At 35.8% G+C, this 20,598-nt stretch overlaps 2 protein-coding genes across 4 annotated transcripts; one reads left to right on the forward strand and one right to left on the reverse strand.

Moving 5' to 3' along the window:
* Positions 1-84: 84 nt before the first annotated feature.
* LOC106129388 (ras-related protein Rab-9A) lies at positions 85-8,361 on the forward strand. The gene is made up of 4 exons (XM_013327935.2): positions 85-571; positions 1,370-1,570; positions 4,275-4,417; positions 4,716-8,361. The coding sequence occupies exons 1-4, from the start codon at positions 362-364 to the stop codon at positions 4,846-4,848; spliced, it is 687 nt and encodes a 228-aa protein (XP_013183389.1). The 5' UTR covers positions 85-361; the 3' UTR covers positions 4,849-8,361.
* A 1,663-nt stretch (positions 8,362-10,024) lies between these two features.
* On the reverse strand, positions 10,025-20,522 carry LOC106129387 (retinol dehydrogenase 12). Of its 3 annotated transcripts, none has more exons than XM_013327934.2 (6): positions 20,271-20,522; positions 19,693-19,961; positions 19,208-19,443; positions 16,399-16,638; positions 12,257-12,329; positions 10,025-10,789 (listed from the first exon to the last, which is right to left on the reverse strand). In XM_013327934.2, the coding sequence occupies exons 1-6, from the start codon at positions 20,302-20,304 to the stop codon at positions 10,613-10,615; spliced, it is 1,029 nt and encodes a 342-aa protein (XP_013183388.2). In that variant the 5' UTR covers positions 20,305-20,522; the 3' UTR covers positions 10,025-10,612. The 3 variants fall into 3 exon arrangements, with proteins under 3 accessions (XP_013183388.2, XP_013183387.2, XP_060809741.1); XM_013327933.2 differs by having other exon boundaries at positions 19,693-19,964; XM_060953758.1 differs by lacking the exon at positions 20,271-20,522 and having other exon boundaries at positions 19,693-20,204.
* Positions 20,523-20,598: the final 76 nt, after the last annotated feature.

Genomic DNA, 20,598 nt, shown 5'->3' on the forward strand with positions numbered 1-20,598 from the left:
TTTGAAGATTTGAATGAGTGAAGTAAATGAACAATTGACAATGACAGCCACCATTGACAGTTAACGGTGAGGTATATATTTTTGACATTACAATTCAGGAAACGAAATTTTCGAAACAGCTGTGTGTACGTCTCTGCTGTTCTAAGTGTGGAAAATATTTTTGTAATAATATCGCTCATAGAAATTAACATAAAAATTAAACGCTCAAGACTTTGTGTGTTTTATCGGTGCGACGAAAAGATTTGAAGTAGTTATTCAAATCAGACTATGACTCACTTATTAAGCGTGATTCGCGTTTGCTCTCAAGGCTACACTTATAAAGAAGCATTTTAGTTCGTATAATGGTGATTACTCAAGCATAATGGTCGAGGATAATGATCGCACGTACGGAAGGACTGCCAACAAGAACACCTTATTGAAAATCGTCATTTTGGGCGATGGAGGAGTGGGCAAATCCTGTTTAATGAGTAGGTTCATATCAAACCATTTCGACGATCACAGCTTCCATACAATTGGAGTAGAGTTCATGAATAAAACCATTGAAGTAAATGGCAAAGAATATACACTACAGGTGGGTCTTACTTTAATGTTATTCTAACATAACTGCAATAATTTGAAACTGAAAACTTTTTTACTTTTTGCACTTTAAGGTCTAACAAACATATGCAAATCTGTTTGGTAGATCTGACTGCTTGGTTAGATGTATACTTTAAAGATGAACTCAAGTGAAGAAACTAAAGATATCTAATATTTTGACATATAACAGCAACAAAGTCTTTAAATCCTTTACTTGAATTTCATTTATCCAACAACTGTAATCATGGTATCATTAAAAAAAATCTGCTCGATTTATTTCAATTTAAAACAGTGATGAATACTTAGACAAGAGCAAGACTATGTAACCTTCAATCTTTTGGTACTGACCTTGTGAGTTGTTTGCACAAATCATAAACATCTAGTAAGATAAAAGGTAATATCATTCTTATGTAAGAAATAGGTAGAGTATAATACAGTGTCATGGATGTTTCTCATTTTTCAATGAAACCATTTTTATTGCAATAATAATAATTCATCTAAAAAGGATAGATTTCTTCTTGGTTTTATATTGAGAAATTTTGATAACCACGTGGTTTACTACACTACAAATTGACCATATTTTGTGTAAGACTCATATTTTAAGGAGGTAAATTGCATGTAAAAATATCTAAAAACAGATGAGCCGATGACCAAATAATAGAAATAATTTAACAGTATAAAGCTATTAAAAATACAAATAAATCAATATTTCTAGTTTTATCTGTAATATTTTATTCCCATGACTTATATACTTATACTGTGACATGTTATTTAAAAGGCTCAACCTTTACAGGTATGGGACACAGCAGGCCAGGAACGTTTCAAGTCTCTCCGGACCCCATTTTACCGAGGTTCAGATATTTGTATCCTGGCATATGCGATAGATGACCGTAGTTCATTCAACAACATCAAGATGTGGCTCAATGAGTTCCTGCACTATGCTGGAGTTAAAAACGGCATAGAGAAGTTTCCCTTCATTGTTGTTGGTAATAAGGTAGGCCTATTGAGATCCCTATATCCCTTAGACATGTTTATTTATTTAAGCCTTTACTACTGACGCAAAATACAATATAGTATTAGAAAATACTATTCAATATTGTCCATTTCATACAGCTATATCTTGTCATGTGTTCAGTATTGTCTTTGACAGACGTGATTATGTATACATGTGTAGGTGGATACAATTGTTTAGCCTTTATTTCTATTATTTTGTACTTAGTTTAGCTATATGAGCGTAATTATTAAATTATTTTCATTACGTAACTATATTCTGTCCTATTGCCTGTAAGTAAAGTGCATCAATCATAACAATGATTGGTATTTGATGTCGTAACATAGGTTTGTGAAACTATCAGTTTTGCAAGCCACTACGCATGTACACAACTAGGGAAGACCTAGGTCGATGCTTTGATGTTTGGTCCGATTTTTGTCTGTGCTGTGAAACTAGAATGAAAATCAGATTTTTTCTAGAAAAATCTATCTAATCTATTCCTGATTGCATGGTATCAAAAATAAGTGTGCTGTACAGATTCGAATCGTTCTGCGGCCATGAACTAACAACTCTCTTCAGATTTACGTACATTGCGAACGGATGCTCTTACGGGAAACAAAATGTCGTTAGGATGCCTGTGCATTACAGCAACTAACAAATGTAACCATGATCCTATGTGGGTAAGGTTTTCCTGAAAGGATGAAAGTCAGACTGGAGTCGTTTCGAGTAAAAATCTGAGTGGCCCACTCCAAAGTAGTGGTCTAGGCGCACAACCCAGGCTATAGAGACGTGGGAACGGAACCGGGACTAAAGCCAGGAGGAAGACGTGTTTTAAATAGACATTTGTTATTTTTATCTAGATTCCGGCTGGGTACTTTTTGTTTTACAAGAGACTAATTTATATGTGCCGTGCGGTTTCCGGCATTTTAGAATAGAACCACTCCATATCTTTCTCATGGATGTCGTCAACTTAGGTCACGTTCAGTCTTCGATATTGTTGGCTCTGTCTACCCCGCAAGGGATATGGACGTGACAATATGTATATATATATACAAATTTATAATAATAAGTTCTACTGAATTTGTGTTACCATCAAATGATCTTATCTCATCTGAAAATGTTGATATCTTAAATGTCCTTCTTCATAAACCTTCTGCGATCGGTAACCGCTTAACCGCAGACCACAAAATGACCCGGTTTAAAGTAAAGCATATAATTGGGGTCGCCCACGCGACAGCCATTACTCGTTGATCGTTAATAAGGTCAATGTATTATTCACTCGCCACGCGCCCTGGCTTGGTCTAAAAGAAATTCGACTTAAGGGGTCAACATCTTACTCGATTATGTAACTACAAGCTGCGCCATAGGGCTTTGCTCGTGTAAAGGAATTTGGTATGAAAAATACTTATTATGTTATTCCTGGTTATATACTATCACTATCAGAGTAGGTATGTACTGAAATTTATAAAAATCAGTCCAGTGAATTTGCGTAAAAGAGTAACAGTAACAATACACACACACACACACACAATCTCATCCTTACAAACTTTCGCATTTATAATATTCGTGGGATAATAAGCTTAAAAATAAAGTTAAAAGTGTTTTTATAGGCTACGCATAGAATAGTAGAACCTATTATGATTGCTGACGACGTCTCTTTATATTACCCGACTGCTGGTTATGTTTTGTAATATCTACTCGTACAGTTAATTTACTAGGTTCACCCTCGCGAACATTTTTTTCTTTTTTTTAACATTTTTATCCCCTCTTCTAAATCTTATAGGGTTTATCTTATTTCTGTATCAAATTTCATCACAATCGGTTCGGCGTTTTGGGCTTAAAAAAGACAGGTAGCCAGATTAACTTTCGCGTTTACCTCTATAATATTCCTAGATAGGCTTTCCTTCTAGCAATAATACGAGCATTGTGTTATATCATAATAAATTATGCACGAGACAATTTCACTTGATGGTTTTATAATTATCTTACATTCTGTGCAATCCGGAAGAGTGGTAGATTGAACGCCGATCGAAATAACGACATTTGTAACCGTCAAATGATGTAGCTAATGCACATTTAGCTTTCCTCTTTTTTTCTACCTGGTGTAAGCATAGGCTACATCCTCACATCTGGAGAGGAGCCTTTTGACCCAGCTGATCGTCACAACCTTTCTAGGGGAACCTAACCCATTTCAGATCATGGTAAAATTGTATAGGATGAAATTGTCTATTCACGTAGTCGTCTTTTACGGCGACCATGTAATAAAGATGGAATGGTCCTATTCAAAATGCCGGAAACAGAGACATTAAACATTCTACTTCTACATTAAAACTAAAGTAAAATATCCTTATAATTTTATAACTTGGCGTCCGGATTCTTGGAATACATATACCTAGGTATTACCTAAACGGGATTCCCATTTATCTGAATATATTATTCAACATCCAAACTATGTAGTTGAACGAAAACAATGTGTTCTGAAGTTATTTTTTTTTATTTTTGATTGGCCGCCTTTATGACCCGATACACTGAACGTGGCATTTCAGAGACTTTGCTTAATAAATACCTGTGTGTTAGTATGTATGTGACATGTTAAAGAAAATTCCAATGTCATTTGCCTTTTTAAGTCGTATATAACCACTTGACTTCATTAAACTTCTCTTAATTTTTTTTGAGCTGCTTGACCACCTGTTTATAATTTTTTCAGTCCGACGTGCCGTCGAAAGACCGAGAGGTGCCACACGAGTCCTTGAAGCGTTGGTGTGAGGAGAACAAAATCGCAACTTATTTAGAAACATCGGCTAAGAATGCCAACAACGTGGTTGAAGCGTTCTCGATGGCTGTCCAAAGGTAATACTTATAAAAAAATCATGCCTCTTTCACGGAGGGCTAGGCAGAGTCTACATCTTTCTACATGCACACACATATCATATATATAATATTATATATCATATATATAATACTCGTACACTTCAGGCAAGCTTTGTGGCCCAATACTGTCGTCATACTTGACATTGAAAACCTGCGTTCTCAAGAAGCATAAGTGTACGAGTGGAGACAATCATTATGTAGGCCATTGTGTGTTGCCGCCCAGAATACGTAACATAAAAATAAAAAACTGTATCATATGTTTCTCATCGTTTCTCAGGTGGGTGGACTTAGACCAAAAAGCAGAGCGAGAGCTAGGCGCAATGCAGCATCCAGACACTGTGACCCTTCACGGGTCCAGCACCGCGTCGGCGATCCGAGCGACTTGCTGCTCTAGGTTCACGGACGCATGATCCATTATTGTGTGACGTTTGTGGACTATTTAGAACTCTTACTGTGAGGTGCTTGGTGCGGATTTTTTTTTTCAAGAGATAACTTAATTTTCTGTTACTTTCGCTAAGAGCGTCGGTGGTTTAGGAGATCAACTAAAAAGCATGGTGCACATGTTCAAATCCTGCCAAGACCAAAAACACTTTTCTAAGTATAACTGAGGCTCTTACGGCGAGGGAAAACATCGTGAGGAAATTTGCACATTCAGGCAACTGGGGGCCAGGATGATGGAGTCCACATGCTGTGCATTATCCACGAGGGGGAATATGGTAGCGGAGAAGGAATCCCAATATCGCCCGTATAGGGTCAGTTTACTTTGATGAAATGGGGGGCGTGTTGCACCCAAATTCAATAATAATCGGTATCCTAGCGAGAGTTACAAAAATAAAGCTATCCCTTATTCGATTGATTTTATGATATCATTCATCATGCCGTGTATATTTACGTGGTATTATTCTTTACACCAGCCCTCGTAGCATGGCAAGGCGTGACGCCGTTTTTGTTGCGCGAAAAACTGACGCTGTCGCGTATTGCGTCATAATTAAAAGCGAAACACAGATAGTTTTTCGCGCGATAAAAACGGCGTCACTCATTCCATGCTACGGGTGCAGATCTGTCAAATTTTACGTTTTCGCTTGTCCGCCAATTAAAATTAGGATTTGACAAATGTGAAATGTCAAACTTGACAGGAGATTAGCTGAAGTGATGAAAGAGTAGGAACATAAGTCTTATGCTTTCGTATGTAAATAAGGGAACTGATTGCCTTAGACCTGCATCTTTCGTAAACCAGGTGTTTTGTTTTTTTAAGATAAGAAATATCGATGACACATTCCACGTTCAGTTTATTAAATATTTAACATGGCCTTATTAACTCAAGATTTAGGTTACTATTTATGTATTGTATAAAGGTGTTTTTATATATAAGCCAATTTGTTACACCCGTGAAATTTATATGATTTAGGTAGATTTCTCGATTATAATCGTCTTGTAAATAATGAATCCCAATAATAAACAATGTAATGCAAATGCCCCAGATATTTTAATAATAATGTAATAAACTACTTAAATTGTTAATTTAATATCATATTATTTTTCATACTCAATATCTTCATTTGAATCTCGTATTCACTGTATCGTTGATTAATAAAATAACTTAAAATTGGTTGTGAAATAATTACTTAACTTGGTTGCAGTTTTATTATGGACTTTAAAGATGAACTAGAAAATAATTAGTAATCCTATGATATTCTTTAGTTTTGGTTCTTAACACGTTTGACCATAAAAAATATGCAACAATCTGCTTTACGTGACATATTCCGTGTTATGAAATGCGCGTACGATACAGTTTTATTATCTCATAGATATTGTATATAGATGACACAAATTTTATTATGATAGTTATGACACATTGTTGCTGCTTGGTTGCTCCTTCGAAGTCTTCTTTTATATAATTAATGATCCCAAATTAAAAGTTTTGTGCCACTTTAGGCTTTAGATACCAAAGACATTCCATCCTATTCATATTTTTTAGGACAAAATTTATAAAATTGTTTAATTTTTTGCATAGCTATGGTTTTCCATTCCATTTCATTAGTAAAATATTAAACGAAACAACGATTTTGCCATAAAGCTTATACTGTCTTGAGTTATGCACTTAGATACCTAGCATTATAATAAATGATAGTACTTTCATAAAGGTGACATAAAACGTCAAAGGAAAATCTTTATTTTACAATTAAGAATCTTTGTTTTTTCACTCAAAAATACTACTGTCCAGTACGATAAATATGTAACCAAACTTGGAATTTCGTGTTTACAAAATCCCCTAATGCGCCCCTGGCGGACCAAAGTGAACTTGTAAATTCCATAATTATATAAAACTTGTTCATTTATGTATCCGTAGTACCTATAATGAAATCTGTAAAAACACGAAGTATATACATTTAGCACGTCTTTATTCCCAGGGTAGACAGAGCCAATAATCTCTAACATACTCAAAGGCCACGTTCAACTGGATGGTACAATGCTGAAATTGTAAACGTATTTTATTTATTTAAGACATTAAGGTACTTATTAAATAGACTAGTTTATATATACATTTTTCTCACGAAGTGCCTAGCTTTGTAATTAATATTGCAACACAAAATATTGTATTTATGCCAGCACAAAAAACAGTGTACATGTTCTTAATTTATTTTCTTATATAAAAAGTAAAATGTTTTTATATTATATTTTTCATGTCCTGTTATATAGTAGAAAATACTTTTTTTTTAAGCTACCAACCTATCTAATTTGTCTTAAAATACCATTGATAACTTTCTGCTATGAAAATAAAACAGATCAGATATAGGTCAAATATTATCTTATGATCTAAAGTAAATGGTTATGGCAAAAGTAAAAATATTTTTCTTTACACTGCAAAGAGAAGCTACTTCGGTTATATAATTTAGGTTTTTATTAAAATTAAAAAAAAGTGTGGCTTGTTTTCAGTTGATATACCTATTAAAATAATAAATTTGTCTGTATACATCTGTCACACTTTGAACTGCCGTATTTCGAATATTACAAACTGTATTGATGTTTATAGATATGCAAGCTACCTCATACGTGTTACTTTTAGACGGGAATTCGAACGACATAGTTTTGGTGTAGTAATATTTGTTAAATGTGTTTTTTTTTAAACTAAATCTGTGTTATGTAACATAATGGGATATAAAGTATATCGGATAGGTTAGGTATATAATATATGCATTATCCGTTTTCATATCTATGCTTCGTATTTTAAAAAAAATTGTCGCTATTAATTCTCATATTCTACTCCCCTATGCATTTATGATTTTAAACTTCATTTCGTACAGGCTACACGGCAAAATCATTCACTTCGTTTAAATTTGCAATCAATTATTGACCTTTTAAATATTATGTAGGTACGTATACCAAGAACTTATATTTTTATCGTCTAGACACGTGACCCATTAATCTTTCTATTGATTTCGAGCTTTTCCTAAACGACTTGTTAATTAAATAAGGGAACAAAACTAAATAAATGCACTGTGTGCGATCTTCCGACTGTAGTAGTAGATATATTGTTGGGAAACTTGTAGGACTGTGATTGTATATTTTGCGCTTTAAATGTATAAAATTAGGGTTTATAAAAGTATTTATTGCTACATTAGAGACCAGAGGCGCTAAGAGTGTTTTTTCATGGCCCTTTTAAATAAGATTTTAGACTGGGAAGACATAAAATTATTTATTAGATGAAATATATGCGCAGTTCTACACACTCGAAATACTTTTCAGAAGCAGCGGTTTGACTTTTTATCTTCGTCTACCCAGGTAATCGTATAATTTATAACGCATTTGTTGTAGGTTTATCGTCATATGAAACTATACATGTACCTATATTTTAGTCTGAAGTGCTTAATACTTTTTTACAATATGCAAAATAAAGGGTCTGTTAAATGCACGATGTTGTTTTTTTTGCCATCCCATGCGACCATTTCTTCTATACTCTCAAGTTACAGATAACGGGGGATGCCTTCTTGGTTCCACCGCTCTTCAGGCCTCAAGGTACGCCTTCCGCGCTTCTCTTCACTTCGGTCTTTGACATCTTTAGATTCGTATCAAGCATCAAAACATCATACTGTCTGAAGCCAATGCAATGGGGAATTCGAAAAAATTAAGAAAAATAAAATTCTGAAATCCTTCATATACCCATTTTTTTATTAAAACACTTTGTGAATTCTTTGGATTAACTCTATGCTACATTACCCAATATGTACAACAACGAATAAAACTAAATAGTAACATATAATATACTTCTACCATTAAAAACTGGCACATAATATTTGTATTCGAAACGTGTAATTAGAAGAACTAAATTAAAGCATTACACAGACTGAAAGCAGGTCTCTGATCGGGAGTGTGGCAACATTTCTATATGGTTTAATACACGACAACACACAAGACGCGTGCCCGATTTGCGTCGTGTATTTTGTAGTATATTAAATCAGATAGTATCGTATATATCGTACTCCCGACCCAACACGTAGCCGCTGCGTCTGTGTCCCGCTTAATAAATATTTATAGAGTGCCGATTTCACCATAGAAGTAATAAAATGTATAATGTTATATGATAAAATTATTTCTTTTTCAATCGGCACTTAGATACAAACAATTTATAAAATAAAACATGCTAATAAGATATTGATTGCACAATTTTTTTGATTTTAAGTACCTATTATATAAACTGAGATAAATATCTGGGCTTGGTTTATTTTTTCCTTGTAAACCAGGATTTTAATTGGCCAGAAACTTAACTAGTACATAAAAATGACGGGTCGGGTTAACAACACATTCAAAGAAGTGGAGACATGGAAAAGTTTATTAATCAATGGGTATATTCACGAATTTTGACACGGCAAATGTCTTATTTTCTCTCAGCCATTCTTTGGTTCCAATATGGCGGTCTTATTTCGTTATAAAGTCACGTGCCTTCTCGAAGGTCGTCCCTTGAGAAGGCACGTGTCTCATCTTCTCTTTCAATTTTTTAGTATAAAATGAGACTTATTGTCAAGATAAGAGATTGCCTGATCAAAGTTTGCAAATAACCCAGTTGGTCACATTCTAAAAATGGATTTCTTTGGTAGATTCCACACATCTCGCTTACTTGCTTCAAATGTAAAATATCGACAATTGCTCGGCAGAAAAAGTAACAAACGCAACAGCGGTTATTATGGCCTTATTATAAATAACGTCTATTTTAGAATTCTTTGGTCAGGGTTAAAATTTTCATACTTTGGCAACATTTTGACCAATCTAATAAAAATTAGCCAATAGATTTTATAACAGTTAAATAAACTAATTGTCTGAAGATGCGATCGTTAAAAACATAAAAAAATTCTTGCGAATGTATAAACTGTCTTTATTTCGTTACTATTCTTTTTAAGAAAAAGGCACGAATTTAAAAATTCATCGTTTACGTAACAACAAATACATTACTATTTGCAATATAAAAAAATATGGCACCGCCTATGAGACACTAATTATAAAACTATTATGCAGGTTATAAGGCCACTTGTTTGGGTCATATTGCAATGGGATTTTATTCCTTCAGGCAAATGTAACGTTAAATCATTCATATACCTTTATGATTTATTTCTTAGAAAATTTGATATTAAATTGTACTTTATTTATAACTTTTAATGGATTTGTAAAAATATTAACTCAAAACAAGACAAAAAAAAAACAAGAAACCGAATCAAAGACAACGAAGACACGAACATACATGCAAAAAGATATTTAACAGTGTAGAGTGGCCGGAAAGTAACTACAAATTTCCACTGTCAATTAGGTTAGCACCAGCACAAACCGCCGCCATTTTCGTTCAACATATAAGCCGGTCACAGACATAGATCTAGCTAGACCTCTCTAGTGTAGTATTAATAGTTGTTGATATTATTTATAATCTTGCTATATTGGGCTGTAGCAGTAAAATGTACTAAAAATTACGCCATCATTTTATATTTTTTTACAGCTTGACTGTACTTGACACGCTTGGTTCATACAGATGGGTAAACTTGCGGTATCTAGCTAGATCTATGTCTACGTTGTCAGGTTTTAATTTCAGTTAGCTGATTTCAGAGTGACATCGGAGAGACGCGCCGTTGACCTGCGCATTGAATGTATAACTTTGAAATCAGCTTTCATATTATAAAAGGCACTTGTTTACAACGGAATCGGCTTTCTGGCTTTCACCAGTTCTTCGCTGACGTTCCACAGCTTAATTTCCTCCTCCTTGTTGAAGGGATACTTGGATTCGAAAGGGCTGCAGTTCCTGTAGAACTTCCCGCTCGTACCTTCGATGCTGTAGTCCGTAGCGCAGTAGAGTACGGTTTCTGAGCCCTGAAAGATTTTAATTGATCGTTAACTACACTTTAAGACTTTTTCATGTCTTTTTTTCAAGTATTGCTGGATGTTTTAGATACTGGATATTTGCAAATTAAAAATTTCATCAACATCTATACGATTGTTTGTCTTCCTCCTGGCTTTAGTTCATTTTGCATCCTCACCACTCTGTAGAGGAGTCCGGGGTATGCCTTTGACCATGGATCTTGAATTGGACGAGTCAGGTTTTTATACGAAGCGACTCCCGTCTGAACTCTCTCCGCAACCTTAGCAGGAAAACCTAACACGTATTGGATCCATCATGGTTACTTGTTCGATCGTTTGTATTGTATATTAAAACTAAAAAGTTGTCCGTAGGTCTATTACGCTTAACTAAGTATGATAATTGAGATGATTGATTATAACTGAATACGTCAAACGTTAGAATAACAGACGCAATAAATAGAATTCCAATTAATTGTATATACGGCGTTTGAAAAATTAAAACAAACTTATGGTTATTTCAATGTCTTCTCTCGTCTACATTTCTGTTTGGACAGGTAATGGTGAAGTTCACGTTATTGAAGAAAATGCTGCAGTGCAGTTAATACCGCTTCTTCTGCACTAACGCTATGGCAGCTTAGTTTTAAGTAGGTACCTAATTTACTGGACGTCAACTAATGTTGTGAAACTAAAAGATTTGACAATTATTAAGTGATGTTTGAAATGTCCCATAATAATGAATCAAAATTTAGAATTTTAATTTATTTATTGGATTATTTTGTTTTTATATTGACTGGGAAGTCGAAGCCCAGATGTCACCACTACACCAAATGGTTGACAAACTTTTACAGCCTACCTTATCGATAAGAATTTCATTAGATAAACCCTTCAAAAACAATATATCAATTATCCAGATTTAGAGAATACACAAAAAAAAAATTCTTAGATAATTCGCAGTGATTGATTGGTATTCTATTGCGATATGATATCACGCGATATAGCCGAATCATTTCTGATGTAATTCGTGAAAGCTTAGTTTTTGTACCAGGATTCATACAAATATGTACCACTCTATCTCTTTCCCATGTCGTAAAAGGCAACTAAGGGATAGGCTAGCACCCTGTCACTATTTGAATATCAATTCCATCGTGAAGCTATACAGCGGGATGTGCTCTTTCAATCTTTTCGAGATTGTTGGCTCTGACTACCCCGTAAGGGATATAGACGTGACTATATAATATGTATGTAAATATTAATTTACTTACATGAATGTAGATGAAGCAATCTAAAATATCACCTCTATTTCTCGAAGGGGTAGGCAGAGACCGCATCTTTTAAATTGCCACAACGATCTCACCAAACTTCATTCGCTTCATCGACATTCATAATTCACTTCATGCTAGCTCGTCGGTTTCGGGTAATATGTAGATAACTGAGATTACCTAAATTAATATGTGTTGTGATAAGTTATCATTTACTTACTTCTTTGGCCGACCTCATGAAGAGTACTAACACGGGCGCCAACATGAGGTATTGGTACCATTTGAGAGAGTACCTGGAAAAAAAAAATATTTTTTTTACATATTTTGAAAAAAAAATTATATTATGAAAAAAAAATTACAGGATGTTCGATTTTTTTTCTACTCGCTTTATAGGTCACGTTAAGTCAGTCAGGGAGTAAGGGGGAACGGAACTAACAACTTATCCGACCCAATAGTCAACCTCACCTGCTCGCGTCTGGTGGTTCGTATGAATAACTGGGCGGCGGCCCTCATCCGAGTGTCACGGTGCTCCCTGCTAGACAACAGACGAGGCTCTGGCGACCGAGTTAATGGCGGTATAACCATTCACCCAGTCGGCTAGACTGGAAGAGGGCACAGCGACCTAGACGTATTAAATAACGTCTTAAATGCCTGGTGCAGAAGGCAACGGGAAACCACTGCACTATTTTCCCAAGAAAGTCGTTATGAAGGGTAAAATAATGAAAGTAACGTAGCCTGACGACCCGCTTAGCAACCGGCGCCGTACTGCGTCCGGGGCAGACGGTGAGAAATTGGCTACCGGCCGTGCTGATGTGGTGAACCAGGCATCACATGGAAAATATGCGACTGGTAAACCCATAAAAATGGCGCATATCCAAAGGATTGGAACGTGGAATGTGCGAGGTTTGCTCCAACCCGGGAAACTAAAAATTGTAGAGGAAGAAATTAAAAGGTGTCCTCTTAACATCTGCGGCCTTAGCGAAACCCATTGGAAGGGTAACGGTCACTTTCTCACAGAGAGTCATGCAGTCTACTTCTCAGGAAATGAAACCAGCAGTAGAAATGGTGTAGCGTGTCTCATTCCAAAAAACCTAATGAATACTGTGATAGGATACGAGGCTGTCAGCGATCGAGTTTTAGGTATTAAGCTCAGATCAACGCCAGTGAACCTAAATATCATCCAAACTTATGCCCCAACCAGTACCTCTAGCGACGCGGATATAGAAAGCTTCTACAAGGTACTAGAGACATTAATGTCCAAAATCCCTAACAGAGAGTTGCTGTTGATTCTTGGCAGTTTTAACGCAAAAATTGGTGCGAATGCCCATCAGCTTAGTGATTGTGTCGGGAAATTTGGACTTGGACAGCGCAACGAGAGAGGAGAGCGCTTGATACAGTTTGCGGCGGAAAATAACTTGGTAATATCGAACAGCTTCTTTCAGAACCATCGCCAAAGGCTATACACCTGGACCTCGCCTGATGGTAATTACCGAAACCAAATTGACTACATCATGGTGAAAGCACGATGGAAAACGATGGTACGATCAACACATACCCTTCCCGGGGCCGACTGCGGTTCTGATCACCAACTGCTTATTGCTAAAATTCGGCTGAAACTAAGAGCGGCCAGGAAATTGCAACGCAAAAGAAGACTGGAAACAACGGACCCTTCGGGGGTTTTGGCTGCATTGGAACAAAACTAGATGCAATGGACAAATGTAGACGGTGGCATAGAAACCCCGGATCAGCTATGGGAACGATCACGTGAGCTGATAGAAACATCAGTTAAAACATCCGAAACTGATGCTCAGACAACTCGCAAACGCCAACATTGGATGAGCGGTAATACATTGGCACTTGTGGAGGAGAGACGAAAACATAAATCCTTGGGAGTGGACGTAAGGACACTAAACATAAAATCGGCCCAAATTCAAGCAGCCTGCTGCCGAGATATGAATCGTCATCTCAAAAGTGTTTGGGAGGAAGTGGACGCTCATGCAGACAAGCATGAAGCTAGAGATCTGTATCAGAAAATTAAAGCGATCACGAAATCATTTACCTCTAAAACCTGGGCAATCGAGAATTCTCGTGGAGGGGTTGATACGGAAATTGATGCGATAACCGAAACTTGGAAGGAGTACTGTCAATCCTTATATCTAGATCCGCAGTCGCACTGTTTTGAGAATACGGAACCTATGGAATCTGAACTAGAGCCAAGTATTCTAAAAGACGAAGTCAGGTCTGCAATCAAACACCTCAAGAATAGAAAGGCGACGGGAAGAGACCTTCTACCAATCGAAATAATTAAAGCTACTGGTGAATATGGCGTTCAGATCTTCCATGTACTGTGCAACAAAGTATGGCAAACGGGAATGTGGCCTAAGGAATGGTGTCACACTGTTTTTATTCCGCTTCACAAGAAGGGGTCTACAAAGAGATGTAGTAATTACCGACTCATTGCACTCATTTCGCATGCAAGTAAAATCCTGTTGCATATATTGAATGAGCGTCTCAAAGCGTACCTATCTAGTGAAATTGCCCCCGAACAGGCTGGTTTTGTCAAAGGTAAGGGCACTCGGGAACAGATCTTGATAGTACGCCAAATCGTAGAAAAAGCCCGAGAATTCAATAAACCGGTTTACGTATGTTTTGTTGACTTTTCAAAGGCGTTTGATTCTATGAAATGGCCGAAACAGAAGTCACTAGTATTGCGGGTTGTGAGGTTGTACATTCATACATATATCTGGGAGCGTTGATCACCAACAATGGAGGATGCGCCGAGGAGATAAAGGGACGCATGGCCATGTCAAGATCTGCCATGGATAGGATGAGGAAGATCTGGAAGAGCCGGAAAATCACATAAGCGACCAAAGTCCGGCTTGTACGTGCATTGATCTTCCCAATTTTCCTTTACGCAGCGGAAACGTGGACCCTACGAGACACTGAGAGAAAACGCATAGATGCTCTGGAGATGTGGTGCTGGAGAAGAATGCTTGGAGTAGTGTAGACAGACTTTCGCACCAATCAGTCCATTCTCCAGGAACTCAGAATCAAGCATCGCTTATCTTCCTTAGTGCAGGCTCGAATGCTCACTTTCTTCGGGCACGTGTCGCGTCGTAACGAGGCATCCATTGAACAACTGGTGGTGCAGGGGCGAGTTGAGGGTACTCGACCTCGAGGCAGGTCACCCATGAGGTGGACAGATCAAATAAAATCAGCACTAGGTGACCCTCTCTGTGAATGCTCCAGAAAGGCAGCGATGCGCGACGAGTGGCGAAGGATTGTAAAGCGAGCCACTAACCCTTCTGTACGACCACGACCACTCTGACAAGAGTGTAACGCATAAGAAGAAGTCATTCACCACTCACCACCACACACATACACCATTCGGAGTGGTCCTTTCTATTCTTTTTTTCTATTGGTGTTTGAATTTTACGACATCCATGGGAAAGAGATGGAGTAACTCCTAGTAAAGTAAGGATGTCGTAAAAGGCGATCTGATTATAAGTGAGTCAATCAGTCATTGCCCCCTTTTATATAAAGACTAGCTGTGCCCGTAACTTCATCCGCGTGGAATAGTTATTTTGGGCATCATTGAAGCCCTCAAGGAGGAATCATTTCCCCGTTTTATTTTCACATTTTCTTCGCTCCCTAAAGTTGCACCGTAATTTTATATAGCCTAATGCCTTTCTCGATAAATGGTCTCTTCAACACAAAAATAATTTTTCAATTCCTGAGATTAGCGCGTTCAAACAAACACCCAAACAAACTCTTCAGCTTTATAATATAAGTATAGATGCAAGATTAGGACATTGCTTAATTTAAATTGCTATCATCTTGTTTGTCTCAATCCCCTATCTATTCTATTGAATGGAGTATTATTTAATTATGGATAAGATTGTCAGTCTCAACAATAATCATTGAAGTTGAAAGTAAATTGTGAAAGGCAAGCACTTTAAGGTGATAATGGTTGGCAAACGCTGTAGCGTTTGAAATGAAGTACCTTGTTAGGTATTTCATTTGAACTACCTATTTATTATTTTATTAGATACTTATGTACATACGTATACATATAATCACGTCTATATCCCTTGCGGGTTTGACAGAGCCAACAGTCCAAAAAACTGAAAGGCTACATTCAGCTCTTTGGCTTAATGATAGAATTGAGATTCAAATAGTTAAAGGTTGCCATCCCATCGCCTACAAGAAGAAACCCAAGTATATAAGCCTATCCCTTAGTCGCCTTTTACGACATCCATGGCAAAGATATGGAGTGTTTCTATTCTAAAGAAACAACACGGCAAAGAGGAAGAGTCTATCTCTTTCTATTTCGAAGCATAAATTTAAAACGCATCCCCCTACCTGAACAGATCCGTGTAACAGAACCCGGGACAGCACGCGTACACATCGACGCCGGTGCCGCTCAGCTTGTCGGCCAGCGCCTTGGCGAAGTACACGTTCATCAGCTTTGAGTTACAGTAGCCGGGGTTGCGGCGGGCGCTGCTTCGGCCAAGCTTCGCAGCCTCAATTTCCTTCGTCAGGTTCAAATCGTCGAAGTCGAGTTTTCCGCTCTGGTGGAGGGTCGATGATACGATCACGATTCTGTAAAATTTAACTATTGATAACTCTATATATATATATATATGTGTGTGTGTGGGTTGTGAACGTGTTTTAATTAAGTAAGTCGTTTTCGTTATTTATTTTTTTTATTGTTAGTACTGGCAACTTTGATTTTAGAAAAAAAAGTATGATGTGTGAAATGTCAAAGAGTGTCAAGAAGATGTTTAAGTTTGTAAGATGTAAGACCTATTAAAAAAAAATTAAGAAATATTTGTTTGCTATTTATCCAACTGAGCAATCCCACATATATATAATATATGTAACTCATACATATAGGTACAAACAGGGTAATTTTCGGTAAACGGCGCATTCTGGTCTAATTGACTATTCTTATACACAATATGAAAGTCTTACAGTAACGCACAACGAATTTAAATTCCAGAACTCTTGTCACAATATTACTGATAAAAATTCACAGTTCATTCACATATAGGACACCTAATATATATGATTTATTTATATCTACGTAAGTACATATCAAGTGCATAATTAAAATTAATCCTATTTGACAATTTCATATAACAATTTTATGATAAGATAAAAAATTAAGTACAGGATGTACTCTACAATAAAAATACAAAGTCAGTTAGTTAGGTAACAAAGGTTAAGATTCATAGATGCATAAATTAAATGTAGCCTTGAAGTTCTTTTATCTATTGTATATTAAATGACATGTTTTTTCTGCTTTTTTAAATAATTATGGCCATTATAATAACCCAATAACCCGGGAATCGAAATGCGTTATCATTATTATAATCCACTACCCATTGTTCGGGAAGAGAGTGCAATCATGCCCAGATTAAGTTACCCTGCATGGAACACTATTACGTGGTAAAACACACGAATTTGGGTAGGTTGATATGCTGTTTACTGTACGTAAGACAGTAAACCGCATATCATGTTTGAACGTCGCTCGGACACCTTGCCTTAAATCAAATTAATAACTGATAATAAAAACTAATTAACCTCCGACATAGATACCCATTACAGGAGGTAATTTAGTGATTTTTTTCATTTATTAGTTATCGTCTATAATTTATCGCCCAAGAAAATTGTTTTTTTTTATGCTATCTACCTACTATTATAGGCCTACATATACGTCAAACGTGACGGCGATGCTGACAAAACAAAGTTTATTTAATTTTTTACAAATTACCTGTTTCTCTTTTATGTACAGAAATTAACATTACTTGACACAATAGTTTGGTATTTAAGTAAAGACGACAATCTTGTTTGATTATTTATTTATTTTAGGGCTGTATGTGTTACTAGAACTACTTTCTGAACTATATCTTTATGTGGTGTAGATATTCATTTAATCTTAAACATTTGTGTATGTAAAAGGTACCTACAGCATTTTAAGGTCAGTGATAATAACTGAAAGGTCAGAATGATTGATCAAGGCTGTCATATAGTTTTAACAGTTTTGATGGCATAAGAAATAATTATACCAATTCTCACTTTTAATTATCACATTTTTATCCCTTACAGTGCAGACAGGGAATTTTATTGGTTACCTTGTGTGCTTAGTGATGGTAGTGAGATAGTGAAAGGTTGCTAGCACATTGCCTAAAAGACGAAGTTCATGTTAAACATTTCCTTTGATTGAATTTATAATCTGTATGGGATGAGAGCTAAAAAATTTAAATACATATTTCAACACCTCATTGTTTGGACAAGCATTGAAAATTCTCATTTCATATTTAAAACACAAGCTATTGTTTTCGTTTACAGTTATACCTACATTAGAACAATAGTAGTGATAAAAATTTGCTGGGGTTTTTTTCATATCTTTTAGGTAAATTTTTACACTTTTTTTGTCAATGAAGTATATTTTAAAATAATTTTCAAGGTAATTTGTCATGAAGGCTACAATGATGGTACATATAACTACATATTCAAGACTATAGGTTTAATCCTGGGTCCATAACATCTCATCAACTAAGCCATTCAATATTATAGCAACATACTTTTTGTGGTACAAGGTTACAATTTGCTGGGGGATCTAACAATGTTAATTTATTTTATTTTCAGAGAGTAGTTTAATTTTTTTTACCCCGAAAGTGATATAGACGTGATTTTATGTATATATTTTAAACAGTGCTTAAACTTTGTCTATCTGTTGTAAATTATTAAATTATATTTACTTAATTTTTCATCATGATAAAACAAAGGCACTGCCATCCACTTATCTCACTTCCTGTTGCATCCCCAACAAAATTTTGGGACTGGAAAGGAATGAGATTGGACTATTTGCTGTAGCAAGATGATTGATTACTGAGTGCAAATGTGATTTAAAAAATTTCCACAGATAATTCAACTGTGTGAAATATCTCCAATTAAATTAGTAATAATTTCATCTTTTACTGGTATTAAGGTGACTTTAAAAGAAAATACTATTTAAACATTGCATTAAAAACATGTTTCATTTAGAAAGGCCACTAACGGAACCAAATTTTTTTGTGGTTTGCTTTTTTTTGCTTATAATGTTTATAATGTCACATTTTTGATTTTAAAAATAGAATACTCTTCTTAACCAGTCCTTACATACCTGCTTGGTGATGCTCTCTTAAGGTGATCCAACAGCAGGTTTGTGAGATAGAAATGTCCCAAGTGATTCACTCCAAAGTGTATCTCAAAACCTTCCTTTGTTTTAACATCTCTGTCTAAAGGCACCACCACACCAGCATTGTTTATTAACACATCAATCTTGTGGAAACCAGTTTTTATAACTTCTACAAATTTTTCTATTGACTCAAATGAGGCTAGGTCCAATTGCATTGGAATCTTAAAGAAGAAAATTTTTATTAGAACTTTGTTGTCATTATTTTCAATTACTAAGGATATATAGGAAAAACATCTTTTGTCTAGTAAGACTTAATAAAATATTCGAACTACCTACATCTAACAACTAATGTCATTTTATCTGCTCTATTGTTTCCTTATTACTGCCTTGAAAAGAAAAAAACATAGAAGAGAGATAGATAAATTTACAACAAGGAAGGAAATAAACGTAAATAAAAAATAAGAACTAACCATTTCGCCTCCAGTGGGCTGACCCTTCCTAATGTTTGCGATTGCTTCTTTGGCTTTACTTAGATCTCTGCAAGCAAAAATTACTCGGGCCTTCCTCTTAACCAGAGCTTTGCCTGTCTCGAGCCCAATGCCACTGTTGGCTCCAGTAATTAAGAATGTTTTACCCCTCAGACAGGTATTACTTAAACATTTCGCCCAATTCCTTGACCTCCACTTACGGAACAAGCCTAAGGCCACGATCACTGATACTGGAACGGCCGCATAAAGAACTGCTGAAGAAGCCATCGTTAATTTTGTTTTTATTAGTATTTTAGTTTAATTTAGTTTAATTTCAACAAAAACTACGCGGTGCGCAATGTACTCAACACTTAGGAAATGTCATAGAAATGTCAAATGGTCAAAGGTTATAGACAATAAATTCGTTCGGAAATAGTTCTGAAATTCTACAAAATATCTCATGAAGAGATAATTTATCTTTCCAAAATGTCACTTACTACGTACTAAAGTTGTAAGAATTATTGAATTAATTACTTTATCAGATAAACAGTACACATTCACCATAACATGTTTCTACTTACCATACGATTGAAACATTTGTAATGTTTCAAGCATGGCAGGCACCGGTAAACTAGCGGCAAAAATAATTGATACAAAAGCCGACTTAGACACAAAGTGTGGTTATGTCTTGAAGTTTGTTGTAATCTACGTCACACTTTCATTTATTTATTTAATAATATTGGTATTAAAAATGTCCATAATGCGCTAATGTGTTGTATTCCACATTTATGAATTTAATCACTCAGATTCTACGCTTTTATGATTTTGTCGTCTTATCTCAAGCTTATATATTGGTGTCTGATCCATATCATTAATTAGTCATAGATAGAGATAGCTGTTCATATCCTC

The sequence above is a fragment of the Amyelois transitella genome, chromosome 4, assembly GCF_032362555.1.
Source record: "Amyelois transitella isolate CPQ chromosome 4, ilAmyTran1.1, whole genome shotgun sequence".
Lineage (NCBI taxonomy): Eukaryota > Metazoa > Arthropoda > Insecta > Lepidoptera > Pyralidae > Amyelois > Amyelois transitella.